The sequence below is a fragment of the Neodiprion virginianus genome, chromosome 4 (genome assembly GCF_021901495.1).
Source record: "Neodiprion virginianus isolate iyNeoVirg1 chromosome 4, iyNeoVirg1.1, whole genome shotgun sequence".
Classification (NCBI taxonomy): domain Eukaryota; kingdom Metazoa; phylum Arthropoda; class Insecta; order Hymenoptera; family Diprionidae; genus Neodiprion; species Neodiprion virginianus.
Window position 1 is genome coordinate 13,028,102 of NC_060880.1, and position 18,289 is coordinate 13,046,390.

Consider the following 18,289-nt stretch of genomic DNA (forward strand, 5'->3'; position numbering starts at 1 on the left):
ACTACGGACAGCACAGTACATATCAAAAATCGACTTAAGCCAAGCATACTTCCAAATACCACTCGACAAAGACAGCAAACACATAACAGCCTTTACAGTCCCGGGAATGGGCTTATTTCAATTTAAAAGAATGCCATACGGACTGACAGGCGCACCAGCGACATTCCAAAGACTACTAGACAGACTCATAGGCCCAGAATGCGAACCATATGCATTCGCATACCTAGACGACATCATAATAGTAACACAAACATTCGACGAACACTTACAAAGACTAGAGCAAATACTAAAAAGAATTACAGACGCAGGACTGACAATAAACCCAGAGAAGTGCGAGTTCGGATGCGCACAAGTAAAATATCTCGGATACATAGTAGACAGACACGGACTACACATAGACCCCGACAAAACACAACCCATAGAAAACTACCCAAGCCCAAAAACAATAAAACAATTACGGAGACTAATTGGCATGGCATCATGGTACAGACGCTTCATACCCAACTTCGCACACATTACAGAACCACTAACACGACTACTGAAAAAAGACCAGAAATGGCACTGGGGGGAAGAACAAGAAAACGCAATGAACACAATCAAACACGCACTCACATCACCACCCACACTCGCATGCCCAGACTACACACAAACATTCACACTACAAACAGACGCTAGCGGAACAGGGATAGGTGCCGTACTAACACAATCTCTCGATGACGAAGAGCATGTCATAGCCTACGCTAGCCGTGCGCTAAGCGAGGCAGAACGCAAATACTCAACAACTGAGAGAGAGTGTTTGGCGGTACTCTGGTCCATCAAAAAATTCAGACCCTACGTCGAAGGTTACCATTTTAAAGTCATTACAGATCACCACGCACTGAAGTGGCTTAGACAATTAAAAAACCCCACAGGCCGACTTGCACGATGGGCACTAGAACTATTAGAATACGACTTTGACATTACACACAGAAAAGGTACAATGCACGACGTGCCAGACGCACTTTCAAGACGACACGAAGACGAAGAACACATACACACAATAGTAGACACGACAGACAAGTGGTACACATACAAAAAAACACAAGTACAAACACGCCCAGAGAAAAACGAGTCGTGGCGAATCAGAAACAGTCAACTATACTTCCACCGCCCGAACCCCCTACACTCAAACCTCCTACCAGACACAAACCCATGGAAACTAGTCATACCCAAAGACAAAATAACACACATACTACACGAAAACCACGACGTAACACAAGCAGGACACTTAGGGATCGAAAAAACATACCAACGAGTAGCAAAAACATATTATTGGCCAGGGATGTACAGAGACACAGTAAACTACATAAAAAAATGTGACACATGCCAAAGAACAAAAACAATACAAGCGCGACCAGCAGGACTAATGGGCATGAGAATTATTGAAGAACCATGGACAGTAGTAGCTTCCGACATCATGGGCCCACTCCCACGATCAAAAAAGGGAAACCAATACATCATAGTGTTCGAAGACCTATACACTAAATGGGTGGAAATCATACCCACACGCAAAGCAAACGCCAAAACAGTAGAACAGACATTCCACTCACACGTAATATCACGATGGGGTACACCACGCATACTACTGACAGACAACGGCACACCATACATAAACAAACTCATACGTGAACTGACACAAAAATTCAACATAAGACACGCAACAATCCCCCCATACCACGCACAAGCCAACCCCGTAGAGCGAGTCAACAGAACCGCTAAAACAATGATCCAAGCCTACGTAAACAACGACCACACAGAATGGGACATACACTTACAAGACTTACAATTTGCAATCAATACATGTACACACACATCAACTAAACACACACCAGCCTTTTTAAACCTAGGAAGGGAATTAAATTCCACACAATGTCTAAGAAATCAGTTAGAGAACCACGACGAAGTAGAATTACAAGACACAGACAGATGGACAGACCACTTAAGACGACTACAAATACTTAGAGACGAAGTACAGAGGCACTTGATAGAAGCAAACGAAAAACAAGCACACTACTACAACCTACGAAGACGAGACATTCAATTCAAGGAAGGAGACAGGGTACTAAAAAAGAATCACACACTCTCATCCGGACCAGAACGAACGACAGCTAAGTTAAATAAAAAATTCATAGGCCCATACATAATCACTAGAAAAATCTCACCCACAATATACGAATTAACAACAGAGAGCGGTAGAAATATAGGAAAATGTCATATAGAAGACCTAAAATTATATACATAATCAAATAACACACCCCGAAAATAAACTAACATGTGTATTCACTCCACAGAAACACAACATGGAAAATAAACAACCAAGAATACCGGCCCTAATGACACTACGACTGACGAGACCGACGACAATAACAACAAACACAGAGAGAACACCACTACTACAAACACCAGGACAGGCCCCACACTCACACAGATACGGACGCGACGGCACACACCAGACAGAGACCCGACGAACTCTACTACCGACACCCACTACACACACACAGGTAACAAAGACCGCCACGACAGTAACACACACAACAACCATTGCACCCACAACCGCACAGAGACACTCACAAACACACACAACGATGACCACACACACAATTACACCCTCCGGACCAAGGCAATGCCCGAAGTGCAACGGGCTGGTCCGGGGCACCAAATACACAGAACACATACAAACATGCACACAAACTAACACAGACACACCACACCCACCACAAACTATCACACACCCACCAACAGTTATCCACACCACACGAACCACGGCCACACACACGACTACACACCCACCCACCAAGAAACAAACACCCCATACAACCACACGCCCCACACCCACACCAACACCACGGTACACACCACCCCCCACACCGACCCCCCAATGGACACACACCAGATTCGCGAGACCACCACAGAAGACAGAGGACAGGATCTTACAGACATTCGCTAACATGGACAGACACACAGAATCGACACAGACAAAACAAACATGCAAACAATACACAGGACCACCCCCCGAGATAATAGCCATAATCGCAAGTTTAGTACCAGCAAGCACCCTACACGACGAATTACGAGCACATAAAGAAAGATACTTGACTAGACGCGCACACGAACGCACAGACACTGACGAAACAGAAGCCAGCACCTCAACACACCAACCACACACCACACATCAAACAGCACCACACAAAACACAACCCCACAACACACCAGACACCGACAGCGACACAGATTCCACCACCTCCACCGCAGAGACAGTCATACACATCGAAACCACACACACAGGCACACTACAAACACAAACGACGGACAACGACACAGACAGTAACACCGACACCACCTCACTCACGGACACAGTCGAACATACACAAACACCCCAACCAGCCACACACACCACACGGGACTCAAAACGATACAAAAAACGAAAATCAATACGGAAACAGAAAAACGAACAAAACAGGAAACACTAGACAAACTGACAACACCAAACGGACGGACGAACAACGACGCACACACAACACGGGACGCAATACGATACAAAAAAAAAAAAAAAAAAAAAAAAAAAAAAAAAAAAAAAAAAAAAAAAGGGACAAAACAGAAAACACCAAATACACTAACAACACCAAACCGACGGACGAACAACGACAGACGGAGGCCAAAGAAACAGAACACAACCCAAAAAGAGAGAAGAGAAGGGAGAAGAAACCACGAGCCACGAGGTACAAAGAACAACGCAAAAACTCACCAAGACCCACACCGACGAGAGCCACCGTACCAAAACCAAAAATTCAAGTACAAAATAATATAAGAATAGAATAAGTTTATATAAGAAAAAAAGAGACTAAGTAGAATAAGTAGATATAAGACGACCCACAACCCACACCAAACACACACCCCGCAAATACAACCCAACCTCCATCCCTTAACCCCGACAGATCGGAGCAGACAACACAAAGACAACAAAAATAACAAAAGGAGAATACACAGACGAAAGGACCACAAAATCCGTCACCGAAACCGGCTCACCCTATAGGCCTCGCCCCGCGTGGGGAGGGGGGAGTTGTGACGTTGCACCTAGAGTGCAAGTCACAACAAACCCCAAACCCGCGGGGAAGAGCCGAACGGGTGAGCCCTGTCCCGTCGGGAAAGACCCGAACATCACCGAAGCCCCCCGACGCTCGGCAGAGCCGAGCGCGAGAAGCAGTACGATCACGGCCGTAAACGCAGCAACACCGTCGACGCCAAGGATACGAGCGAAAGAGAGAGAGAGAGAGAGAGAGAGAAAGAAAGAGAGTGAAGCACAAATACACACACACCGACACAACCCCGCTACACGCACGCCGACGACTCCAGGAGAGGGAACCGGAGAGGCCCAACTACACTCCACCACACCTCGATACACACACACACACGTTGACGACACCAGGTTAGCCTGCATCCTACAGCCGATCTGCTCCTCCCCTCGCAACACCAACCCTTTCGACCTCACACTCCCCGTCACACGACATTCCCCGTCCCCTGGCAATATCAACCCTCCCTACCTCACATTCCCCGGCACCTCACACTCCTCCTCCCCCGCGCGCGTATCTGTAAGTTAGTATTAAGGAACGCTAAGGGCTGAGGCGTGATCAGCCACAGCTAACGTCTACAACCCTTTTGTACCTTTCCTAGTTTAAGTCGACTCATTCCCCCGATCGCAACACCTGTACACCCCCCCCGTCACAAATATACACATCAAGTTTTACCGATTATATCCGCCCCGTCTCTAATTGTCTTCCCCACCCATATTATTCGTGCGGACTCAAAACCCGTCACAAGCGTCTCTTCCCACTTGACTCGAATATTGTTGGGTAACGCGCGTTCGATTATCCGGACTAACAAGTGTTCATCTGGTGTCACGTCCAATGACGCGAGCATGTTCACGTGTTGGCGCATGTCGTCGACGAGTCGCGCTAAATCTTTATGCGTCGCCCTTTTTACCGCAGGCATCTCGAGGATCGCGTCGAGATGTTTTACGATCAAAATTCGAGTCTTGTCATACGAATCTAGAAGTAACTTCCATGCCGTCCCGTAATTTTCTTCGCTCACGTTGTAAAGGAGAATTTTGTTTAACGCGTCACCCTCTAGGCAATTTTTTAGATATAAGAATTTTTGTAATTTCGTTATGTCTTCGCGAGAGTCGATCATTGTCAAAAATGTATTTTTAAATGCGTGCGTGCGGCCCCTATGTTCCTTTGTGTGATCTGGTGCGCATGTGCAGTAAACTAAAATTCACGAAGACAAGCAATGGCTCGGCGAGGAAAGAAGATCGCGAACGTGACAGGGAAAAATCACCGAATCTTTTACTGATTATCTGCTTTTTATCAGTTATATCCCAATTGGATTATTGTCTCAGTTGATAAAAAGCAAAATTTAGCGTGCTTTTGTACTGAAACAAAAACGCCCGAAGGCAGAGCGCAGCAGAATGAAGCCCAAATGACAGGAGCAATTTAATTAGGCGTCTGTTCCTACTTACAGTAAACAGAGGGAGGAAGGAGGGCGGGAGGGTGGGAGGGATGGAGGGCGGGAGGGGGAGAGAGAGAGAGAGAGAGAGAGAGAGAGAGAGAGAGAGAGAGAGTTTGAAAACAAGCTTACGCCGATGTATCATATAACAACGAGCTTGACACGGTCAATTTTCCAGTCCTTGTGAAACTATCAAAGAAAGATCGGCAAATCTGCAATATACTCCCGTATGTGAAGAAAGGTTGGCCACCGCAGCTTCAATCCAAATTCGAAAAAAAACTGCCGAATTCGAAAAAGCGTGTTGTGGAATAAAGACCGACCTTTCAATAGACAAGTATGGATTGTTCAGAGGTTGCCGACCAGTAGTACCAGAAAAGTTAGGAGAATCAATTTCACGACAATTTCACGCATCGCATATGGGTACGACAAAAATGAAAAAGGCAGCTACGTCCTACGTATGTTGGCCCACAAAAGACTGAGATATCAAAGTGACAGGAAGTACATGCTAAATATGCTTCGTGGGTTGGCAAAAACTTGCAAAGATGCCTTTGACTCCTTGGCCGTGGCCTAAGCAGCCTTGATTAAGATAAAATAGCAATGTTCTGTCATTCGACAGCTATACGTTCATAACAGTGATGGACATTCACTCGAAGTGCGTAGGAGCTGCGGATATCAGTGCAAATACAAAATCGTCTGAAATGATAAATTATTTCGCGCGTTTCATGTGATCTAAATATCTCGTTACGGACAATGGTCCACAGTATGCTAGTGAGGAGTTTGCAGTATACTTACACTAAATCAAATGCAATTAAGCCCATTTTTTCACCAGCTTATCATTTCGCAATAAATTGTGCTGCTGAAAATTTTGTCGTCACCTTCAAAGCGGAAGTTAAGAAAATAACGAAGCACGGTAGGACTCTGTTGCAAGCGATTCATCTGTTTCTGACCGACCGCCGAACAACACCACATTGTACCACAGCGTACGGTCCATAACCTTGGCTTATGTTCAGACGCAAATTGAGGATACGAATCGATTTACTGAGACCCAACATTCAAGACATGGTTAAATAAACCAAGCGACGCGAAAACAACATGATTCAGGGTCACATGCTGTAGATATAGAAACAGGCAATACAATTGGATCAACGATCATCAGGTACGTAGCGAAAAGCGAGTACAAGCAATAATAATGAAACAGCTGTCTCCAGTCACGCTTATTGTCAAAGTAGAAATTTTCCCTGGAAAAATTTGGAAAAGGTATCTGGATCAGATCATACGAATTAAGGTAGCTGTAAACTCTCCGAAAAACCTAAAGCAAATTATGTGCGTACAGCCGCCCTCGACAGTGCGGAGGTCCAAGCGTTTGATGAAAACATGATTTAAGAAAAAAGGGGGGACAGAGAAGTAAACTCAAATCATTATCTTACAGTTTCTAGTCGCGAGAGATTTATCAAGCACTGGAAGAAGGGCAAAAATTCTTTTAGTTTGTTGATGTTGAAAACGATACGTGTTGCGTTACGCAGTACTTACATACGTACAGTACCCGTTCTCTTTCTCACTCCTCGTATAAAATGTGACCACCTTAACAACGTGCCACGAATGCAGATGAAACAGAGTTTATTCATCCGAGATATTGAGCTTCATTCGATCCACCAAACCTAACGGTTTAAAGTAAGCTCAAGATTTCTTATGAAAAAAACTATTGTAACGGTTTCTTTAATGCCAAGTGGCCATGTTAATATTTTAATAATTGAAGGGCGAATAATTGGAAATTTACACTACAAGTGAAGATGAAATTTCTTTTCACAAAAAGAATACCAGGCACATTTTACTGAGTGTTACAATTTTTATTTTTTTTTTATTTCGATCATGTTTCACTATCCAAGAAGATGATCTCTTAATGATGCCGGATACCTATTTTCAACTACTCATTCACTCATCCATTTATACAGACACGTTAAAATACGCCAATAGGCCCCCAAGTTGATTACGTCGCTTGTGTTGTTTTACATAGAAGGTATGAAATAGGTGACTCGAAAAAAACTACTAGGTGGAAACTCTGTTGAAGTGATTCGAAATTAAACAAAAGGTGTGAAGCGAAATTAACAGAATTTTCCAGTACATCAAAATGAAGTGTGAAGTTATTTTACAATGGTTTACTTAACTTCAAAACGCTGATAATCATTACGAACGGTGACACAGTACGACTACCGTTCGTAAAAAAGGCAGATAGAGATCCTCGATGATTGGCCACACGCTCCGTAGATTGGCTTTTTCGTCGTTGATATTTAATGTGTCTACAGACTTCACAGATGTTATATGAAGATTTGTTCCTTAGTTAATTAATTCGAGGTCACATAGACAATGATAATTGAAACTTAGTACGTAAATTGAATTTGGAAAATTTAAACAAGGCACGTGGCCACGAGGTATTTATTTATGGTGACTCATCGCCTCGGCGTCTTCTCGGGGAGTCCTTTCTGGGGACTCTCCGGAAATTGGTCAAGTATCTCTCGTGGTTGTCATATTTGTTTTGGCTTGGCCTTTATTCTGGCAGGTGTCGTCATGTACCTGTCACACTATGTTCACCAAAGGATTCCTGTTTTAGATTTTTTCTTCTCCAGTTGAGTTATGACAAACGCGAAATATGTTTCTTTACCTAAAAGGGAAGAATTGTGATATAGTTTCTACTTGTAAGACCACGCAGTGAGGCGCATGCGTGCGCATGGCTCTCCAGTGTGTATTGTCGAACTGGCTGAGCCTCACCATATCTGGACGACGCGTTATTAAATAAAGATTGAAGTAACATTCAAAGTCTAAAATTGTCATTGAACCCATACCCATTAGCGCAGTTACTAAGTTTTAGATGGATAGGGTGGACCGGGGTCAGCTTTGACAGGGGTCAGTTGCAACATGTAAAATACTCCTGCTTAGAGATTGTACTGTAACGTACTAGTGCGATCAGCACACATATACGACGAAGACAGCCTGGTACACGGACAGAGATGCGGCTGAAGATCTAACTTGACCATAAGATAATCCCGTACATACGTCCGACGAGGTACGCAACGCGTCAACACGTTCCGGTTCAATCGGGATTTCGACTATATAAGGCTGGCTGGCTTGCAATTAGCTGTAGTGTCATGGCATAGAGCGGACCTGAATTATGCGATAGTTGAGGATCAATTTGAGCAAAATGCCATATTGAATCGAAGGAGAAATTAGAAGTTCGATAATGTTAATTCATTAATCAATTAGATAAAACTCAAAAGATGAAGAAACTGTGTTCAAACACCCTTTTCTCAGAATTTATTCAAATTGATTTCGTAGTTACCTAATAGCAGTGAATAAGCGTTAAACCAAATCCAATGGAAAGAAAAATGAAATGAGTTTCAACTTAGAAATTAATTCTTCATAGTTCTTAGTTTTTTATTCTTTTTCCTTATATTGATCATTTTTATAAGTCGAAAGTCATGAATTATTCTGTTTGTTATAAAACATTTGATATACGGTATGCACCTTATTTTTTGTAAAGTGTTTGTTTTCTTATCTGACGCAGCTACAAATCGACTCAATTAGAACAGATCTCAGCAAGAGTGAGACAAATTAGGTGTGTGGCACTGTATTATTACTGATATTTGAGGATCCCGAGTTTGATGGACAGCCATGGTTGAAACCCCTGGTAGAAGATAGGGAGATATCGCATTCAAAACAATAACGGGCATGACACGCTTGGCAAAGCATACGCCCCACTCTATAGTACGAAGACGGCAACGGTAATTAAAAACTGCCTCAGGCCGTGAGACACGGTATACGCAGTGACGGTACTTCAAAATCTCCGAGTAAGACCAAATCCGTGAAAATTCGCTCAACATAGTAGCACAGGGCTTCTTTGGTTAACCAGAACCTAAACCTAAACCTTCCTTCCCTCAATTGCAGAGGTAGTCTTTCTTCTATTCATTACATCGAATAATTACTATTTCATTACAGTCAACTGATTGACAATTACGGCTATCACAAGAGAGAAAGAGAGAAAGAGTGAGAGAACGGAGGGGGGGAGGTGCGGGGGGACGGGGGACGAGAAAGGCTGCGAGTAATGCCAACTGCTAGATCTGAATCACCACTACTGACCCCGGTTACAATTGACCCTAGTCTACCCAACATAAGTTTTTAGTAACCATGTATCGTGTACTGACGTAAACAATATTTGATTCCAGGGATCAGCGCGTCCTGTGAGACTATTCTCGACGCGGAAGTCGATGTGGAGCGTGAAGCAAGCCTACAGCTGGCTGTGAATGCCAGGCAACCAAATATACGCTTAGCAAGCATCGGGGATTTATCGAGAGTGCGATTTCTAATGCCAAACAACGTAATTGAGTCAAGTATCACTATTTTTTCCTCATCTGGGGTATCTTCGGAAGTCGAGGTAAACGTAACGGCCAACTCCTATATTTCATCTAAAGGCACTGAGCTCGCTCAAACAACTTTGAATTCATCAACGGCGGTGTCAGTTCCCTTCAAGGTTTGGACAAACGCCTTTCACTACATCACAGTCCGTCTTCTATCTGGTTCTTCCACTGACGTCTCTGTCGTTCTCAACAACAGTGTCCAACGTTTTTCTGATGCTACCGTGGTCAGATTGACCAGAAAATCGTACCCAGATTTTTTCCTATTTGACTACGAATACCTTGTAGACAACCAGACGAAATCCTCATCCGTGCAGCTGACTACGACTTCAACCAGTGTTTTCTCCTTCGAGATAAATTCGATCAGTGATACCGGTGGAACTCTAACCGTCGCTCTTAGGCTAAAGGACAAAGGAAAGTCTGAGCCAGAAAATTTTACAGTCTTCGGTTGTGTCCACCTTGGAACATTACAGGACATCTCTCCGGAGACTGGACGCTGTTTTTCGAATATTATGGAGTCCAAGCTTCCAGTCCTTGTAACCTCAAAGACTGATCCCGGCCCTATCTACGTCCATATACCCTTTCCGGAACCTGGCTTATGGTACCTAAGCCTGAGAGCTTTTTTGCGTTCTATGAACTGCACCTGTCCCGAGACCTGTCAAGAAAACTCTACAATGTGTCCTTGCCTGATCCCTGCTTCCGGTACAGTTGAAATGAGCGTGGCCTCTTCGCCATGTATAGAAGGAAACTGCGGAATGCATGGACGCTGTATTCACTACATGAATGGAGGTTTTGTGTTTTCTGGATGCCACTGCCTACGGGATTATAGAGGGTTTGACTGCACTGATGATCAGTACGTTCAAAACGATTCATCAGTACTCATAGGTCTGCTAATGCTTACCTTGAGCAACCTGGTCTTCGTGGGATCCATCTATTTTGCTCTTCATAGAGCCTATTATGCAGAGGCATTGATTTATTTCGCGGTCATGTTTTTTTCCACCTTTTACCACGCCTGCGAGTCCGGCGAGAGCGTTTACAACTTCTGCATAATGCGAGTTGCCGTCCTCCAGTTCTGTGACTTCTTCACAGCGCTCCTTGCCTTCTGGGTCACCCTTGTCGCCATGGTCGGTTTGACCCCCCGGTCAACGGCCATCTTGGACCTTGGAGGTGCCGTCGTCCTAGCTACATGTGCGGAACTCAATAGAACAGCACTTTGGGTTTTCATGACGCCCACGATCACAGGTTCATGCTTAGTGGCTTTTTTTTGGATTAAACGCTGTCGGGCAAGAAACACGATTCACTATCCGGCCAAGTGCTACCAATATTACTATTTCCCAGCAGGAATCGGTTTGGTCACCTTGGGACTTATTTGCTACGCCTTTCTGCAAACTCAGATGAATTACAGTCTAGTGCACAGCTTTTGGCATATGGCAGTGGCTGGCGGTGTAATGCTACTGCTGCCTAATCGCAAGCACTTAAAATGAGACGAAATTTTATTCAGAATTTCATTATTTGCTTTATGTATCTCCTACAATTCTGTGAGGAATACCACCGCAACATATATTGTCTAACCAAAACAAAGAATTCAACTCTTGGGTGTTTTTCTACACCCCAAGTCAACAGTTTTACAAATAAATACACTTCCGAATTACAAATTTAGGTTAAATAATAAAGTATCGGGATGAAGGATAACGAACCAACTTTCAGTAACCAAGGAATTAGACTTGGAAGTAACTCAAAGTGTTCCGAAGACTTTCAAAATATCAAATATACCAAAAATTCGGGTCACTGACGAGGCAAATACATTAAGTTATGTGCACAAATTGTACAGGGAAGAGAATCTCAACTAGAGGGGAATGTTGTTACGCAATGTAATATCTCTTCACTATCAGTGGATATCCATTATTTAGAATAAGTTTTGATGAAATGTTTGTTAAAGGTGGTAAGATATTTGATCTTAAACCGAATCGTGGATCATTCTGATCCAATGTTAAATGCCATTCAATTTACAGGCAGTTGCATTCATTTAGACGTATTGAAGTATAAAATATAGGCTAGTAGTCCAAACATTCGCCTTATATCGTATACAAAAGTGTTAGATTACACCTCAGTAATGAACATGAGCATAGCCAAGCATGTATCGAAATATTACTACGTATGTTGTAACGATCAGCTATGAGCAGTACCCATAACTGTTAGCTACATAGTAAAGATACGACGGGCACCGACAACCACCGAGATTAGCCGACGTCACCCGAATTCAGAGGCCACTGACAGAATGCAGCGGACTTGCGGAACACGGACATGGTGAAGGCACGGCAGACACCGAGGACAATCGAGGTTAGTGAACGTAACTCACACGGAGTTAGAAGATACAGACGGGAAGCAGAGGCAGACTCGCTAGACACGGACATGGAATCGCGAGACTGACCGCGACGGTGCACCAGGGGTACTCGCCAGCAGATCTCAGGCAGAGCGCCGCGCTGTTTTATTTTGCTACGGGACGTTGTTCATCTAGAACATGTTCAAGAACTTAGAATCAAATAGTATCCGTATGAGTATTCAAGCATAGCGCTTAGATTCTTTAATTAAATTTTAATCTTGAACCGATAGAGTCCACGACAGCACGGAATTTTAAATGAGCTGGAATTGCAGAGTATGGAAAGGTAGAAGAGTTAGGGAAAATTTAACATTGAGATCACAGGAGCAGAATCTACGAATCCTGTATTATTTTTATTTTACTTTAATGTTTGTATGATTTTTCTTCTGAAGATTCTTTTTTTTTGTATCATTTTCTCTGAATGTAATCTTTGATTAATTGACTCGTTCTTAGAAAATTTCATCACATCTGTACTTCAGTTCGTTATCACTATCGGTTAGAGTTGATATTGGATAGAATTAACAGATGGCGTGCATTCATCACGGTGGTTGGACGGCACTGTGAAAACCGTGTTCGGGACCAATACCTGGCAAAACGCAGCCTGACCGGCAGCCATGGCTACCGTCTTGGTCTGCAGTTTAGCTATCGTATTTAGTTAATCAGAGGTTGTCAGCTCTGGCTTCTGTGCCAAAGTCTGAGCACGGAGGTGGCTCCAATTTTCCCGAGTCCACGATATAGAAGGGAGCACTGGCTTGTGATCGTGTCTCCGACTAGGTAACAACGGTTAGAAACCCTTGTCTCTGAGAGAGAGAGCAATGGCCTCAAGCCCTTGTTTTCTGAAGCGAGCAACAGTGACAAACGCTTGTCTACAATCAAAGCAGCTCTGGTTATTCCCAAGTCTGCAACAGCTCTTAGAGATTGATCCTACGCTTAGCCTATCAAAGTGTGTACTATTCATTTAATTAATTCTTACTCATTACAGCATCTGAGACAAAGACATTCACAATAACACTACGTTCCCACAAGCATTGACTCCGGGAACAGCTCGCACACGTAACAATATATTGTAACAATTTTTGTTAGAACCTGTTACTAGGGTTATCTAACGCACACCTTAGTGTGTATCATCAGATTTTTTTAAAAATAAATCGATGAATCTCATTAGTCAGATGCATATAATAAGGTCGTGTGTTCAGAATTCCATTTCGTCAACCCATATCCCCATTTAAATTGTAATTCTCTCCTTTCTTTACGGCTTCGCATTTACTCACATAAAAATAGATCGTTACACCGTGACTGGCCAGCTTTCTTTGATTTTTAACGCAATTCTAATATATTTGGACTTGAAGTGTAGTTGATTCTCTAATTTAAGTAAGAATTGTGACCTCATTTTTCTTATATTCCTTTCGCATTTTTAGCACTCAGTCTTGTGGTTTTCTCTTGCCTCATTTATATTTTGTTATCTATATCGCATTTCTCATACTTCATTTGTGAATCTTTTTCTATCTAATATTTCAATTCCTTACTTAATATCGCATCACACTGTCTAATACCTTAATTTCCCGTAACGTGTATCACGCTTACGATTTTCTTGCTTACATTGCTTACACTTACGCTTGCGTCGCATCTTTTTGTGTTTTATAATTACCTTTATCATACCATATTTGATGTAAATCCCTTGATTTATCGTTAATATTTTTTCTACATGAGTGACTTGGTTATCCGTGGAACCTCGAAAACCCTATATATCGCAACATTGATCGTAGATCAATCTAGTTTGTAGTATCATCAATACTATCGTAGCTAATAATCTTATGATAGCTCATTTGCTAATCTATCGTTAATTCCTTTCTCTATAGTTCATTGTGTAATCTTCTCTAGCAAATTTTTCTCGCTAAAAAATTTGATATGTGTATTTAATATCAGCGAAAATTAACAGCCCGCCATTCAAAAATGGCTAAGTGAATGTAATTCACATTAATAGCCACATACAGCACATGTGTGCACATATCAACAAGCTTCACACACAAGTCAAAAATGTGTCTCTTCGCGACGAATTTCAAATGTAAATATATTCAACGGCACACGAAAACAAAACAATTTTCGAAATACAGGTGATGAGAGAAATTAATGACACTGTAGTCAGGGCGGCTAGGTGGTCTAGTGGAGTAAGTCTCCGGTAAAGCATCTCTAGACACCAGGTCCGATTGCTGGCTCCGTCGTTAATTTTTCAACTCACCTGAAAATTTCAAAATTGTACTCATCTCTATTACCAACGTACCGCAACCTAGACTTCTACGTAAAATAAGTTATTGTTAATAATGAAGTTTCCCATAAATTTCCAACTCTTACAATTAGTCTCGCAATTCATGCAGCACAAAATTCATGAATGCTCGTCGATACCGATAACTTTCTCCAACAATATCTGACTAAACTGTCGCAATAATACGTACTGCGTTTGCTGATTATAGAATTCTTATATACCAACATATATTATTCAAGCTTGACTCAATCACCTATCTCACCTGTTATTAGGTTCCGTTAATTCGTTCACATAATTATTGTACGCGAATACCGTAAATATTGCCCCTTTGCTAATTATCGCTTATTGTATTAACTTTACTATGGCAAATAATATCTTAGATTGTTATTGGATGCTAGTCATTCATTCCTGATTATTCTCAACTTGCTGATGGTTGACTATCGAATAATTGTATTACATACGGCACTAATATCTGCTTTTTTGTTTATCGTATCAATATACCTTGTTAAATTGTTCACCTTTTTTTTCGCTAGTTATTGCTAATTTATCAATATATTCGATACTATTAATGTAATACTTACGTTTCGTTCGTGTTCTCGTGCCCCCCGCCCCCCCGTCCATCGACTATTATCCTATTTAATTGTTAGTTGTGCAAAACCGCCACAGGGTTTGTTATATTGTTTCCATTGTGTTTTTTTCTTTCCTAAAAATTGGCACAGTTGCGTCTGGCGCCCAACATTACCTTATCTTTTGCCGAAACTACCCTACATCATATAGTAACGGATTAATGGTCCTCACCTTATCTTACCGTATTGTAAAAATTAAACGTTCTAATATGTATAATAGGTATGTAAATATACAGCTATTTACAAATGATAATCGTTATTTACATTATTTTGAAATATGTTATTTTTCTAAACCTTACTATCTTCCTACCTATATACCTATGCACCTACAATCTATGTTAGTCCGATGTGTGTTATGTTAAACAATCGATTTTTCTGGACTTCAAATACATTCCAAAATAATTTATCAGGAGTTCCTGCGAGCATATTTCAGAAGAATGCATAGTTATATTTGTAAATCAGTAATACGTTACAAAAATTTTTAGGACATGTTTCCCCACAATTTCTGATGTGAGAAAAATAAGGAACGGATGTTTTCAAGCTGTAATCTGATATTTTTTGACAGGCAACGTTCCAAAATGAACCAACAGAATTGTTTGCTGTGACATTCGTATATTGCATATTAAATTAAACCCCGTCGTCCATATAACTGACGACGTCAAAACAAACACAGAGAAAAACTTTTTTCATTTTTCTCTGAACCATTTCTTATCACCTTTTCTACAAACGAATTCGATTACATAAGCTGAAATTCAAATTCCATGAACCTTGCTTCAATATCGATTCGATAAATAATAATAAATGCTGTAACGGATCGCACTAGAGTGTGAAACGTTACGCTCTTGATACGAAAATATATATTCAATTGACTCTGAATGACATCTGATTTTCTGTGTGGGGTGGTGCCCACCCCTTGCGTCTTTCATGTTATTATTCGCAAGTGTATCCACAGCGGGTTGCAGATTAGAGTGAATTGAATCTAGACTGCACTGCGATCAGCCATAAGTTGTGATCTAGATTTTATTGCCCAATTACTGATGTGAAGAACCCGGCAACCTCGAATCCATACGTATAATAATTTGGCACCCGCGATTATCCCTGATCGGATGTTCGAACGCAATCAATTTCAGTTGGGTATCAGGTGTATTACCACACCGATTTTTACTTGAACCTTATCTTACTCCGTCGTATCGCTACGCCTAGGCTCGTTCAGTATTGTGCAGCAGGGATGGGTAATTTCAGAATAGAGAGAGAGAGAGACACTCGACCTGACCAACTAATTCAACAAAATCAAACAAAATTAGTATATTCTCTAGTATTAGCGTTACAGAGAAGAAAAATAATAAAAAAATTAGATTTTATAACGCTGCGGCAATCATCAAAGGAATTAACAGAATTAGTTTTAACTGGGCGTGATCGCTCGCAAAACAGAATCGACATCTAACTTATCGTAATTAATCTAATCAATTCGCGTTTTTAAAGCAACGCTAACTAACTCAACAAAACTTAAACGCAACTCGTCATACGATTCACAAATTACAGCACAACCACATGTAACTAATACCAAATCTAGTTGATTTTACTGAGTTTCACAGGTCGTGAAACAGAATCTCATGGTAATCATCGTACTAGAGGCGATAATCGCCATATCCAACAAAGGGTAATCCAATTCAAAAGTCGGACTGACAAATCGGAATCGTAATCGTAATTCGCATCGTAACTTAACTTAATTAAACGCCAACTAATTGTATCCGCAACATATCCGAAATTCACAATGTAACGTATTATCGGAAATAACGCAGACGCTATTCCAAATTCTTACACATGATTATCCGTTACAATATCTAGAAAATTACACTACAAAATCTGCAAACGTGACTTGACCCCGTATAACGAAAGTTTAGTTGTACGTAATCCACAACAAAACGAACGTAATACAAAATCAGAATTCTAATCGTAATTTTTCGTAAATGAATTCAGATCAAATCACGAACACGTAACTCAGAGTATGGTAATCAAGTACAGAGAACGGCAAACGAATCTCGAGTACGTCTTCATTGTATTTCGAAAATGGTCATCTGTTACTTCGGCAAGCCGTTATTAATTGTCTCTTGAAATTCGATTGCAAGAAATAAAACAACGCTCACCGTTTCGCAAATACCACACGATTGCGCCGACACCCTCGAAATTCCTTTCCGACCATATCTCAACGATTTCGAAAATCACCAAAGAAACTCAAATAAACGCCAGAACGACAGTCGTATGAAAAAATGAACTATTGTTATGTCCGTGAGTAGAGTTTACTCCTGAGTGGGAGGAGTGAACTGGTTGGCTTCGCTTTTACGTTCCAGGTCAACCGCAATCAGGATGAGGATTAAAAAAACTGGAGTATGTTTGATAAATCGATTATATGTTTATTGCGTAGAAGTTGAGAACCAGTAGGAATGAATTGTGTTGTGCGAAAGATATATAAGAAGTCCAGATGTGGAGTTGTCGAGAGTTAGAATAGGAGTGTCGCTAGAGACTTGAAACGTACGGGTGCAGAAAAGGTGTGAAGATGCTAAAGGTTGGGAATAAAATTTGATGAGTAAGCGCGATAGTGAATAGCGTAAGACTACGTAGAGATAAGAGGACAGGACGGAGACCATGAGATTCATGTAAGAACTGTGGGAAAGTTACCGAGTAGGAAAAATTAGAGAGAAGTGGCATGCTGGATGTAACACCCCACCCCCCGCCGTCGGAGGGAGCATAGCGGTAGATACGGTCCCGAATATGGAAAGCAAGAAAGTGGAAATGTCATATACAGTAGACTGGGCCAAAAAAATTAACTATTTTTTTTTTTGAAAAATATATTGAGAATATCATTTAGTATGGCAAAAAAAAAATTTCATGAAATTTTTAGCCCTTAATATTAACTTTAAGAGGTCTATCATCGCTATTTTTGATTTTTAGTAATAATTTGATGTTTTACGTCAGAACTGTCGAAATATTGAAGTGAAAAAATTTATGTTCACTTATCCCTTTATAAAATTAAATTCCCTACAAAAAAGGTCTGATTATAGATTTTTGTCAG

The 18,289-nt window shown here is 41.4% G+C and overlaps 1 protein-coding gene across 4 annotated transcripts in view; it reads left to right on the forward strand.

Annotated features, from left to right (window-relative positions):
* The window catches only part of LOC124303006 (transmembrane protein 8B-like), a 498,471-nt gene extending 483,007 nt beyond the window's left edge, over positions 1–15,464 (forward strand). For all 4 annotated transcript variants that reach the window (XM_046759670.1, XM_046759669.1, XM_046759671.1 and 1 more), the window contains one exon: positions 9,759–15,464. In XM_046759670.1, the coding sequence (XP_046615626.1) occupies positions 9,759–11,431 (1,673 nt within the window). In that variant the 3' untranslated portion in view covers positions 11,432–15,464. The remainder of the gene's footprint in view (positions 1–9,758) is intronic.
* The last annotated feature ends 2,825 nt before the right edge of the window (positions 15,465–18,289 follow it).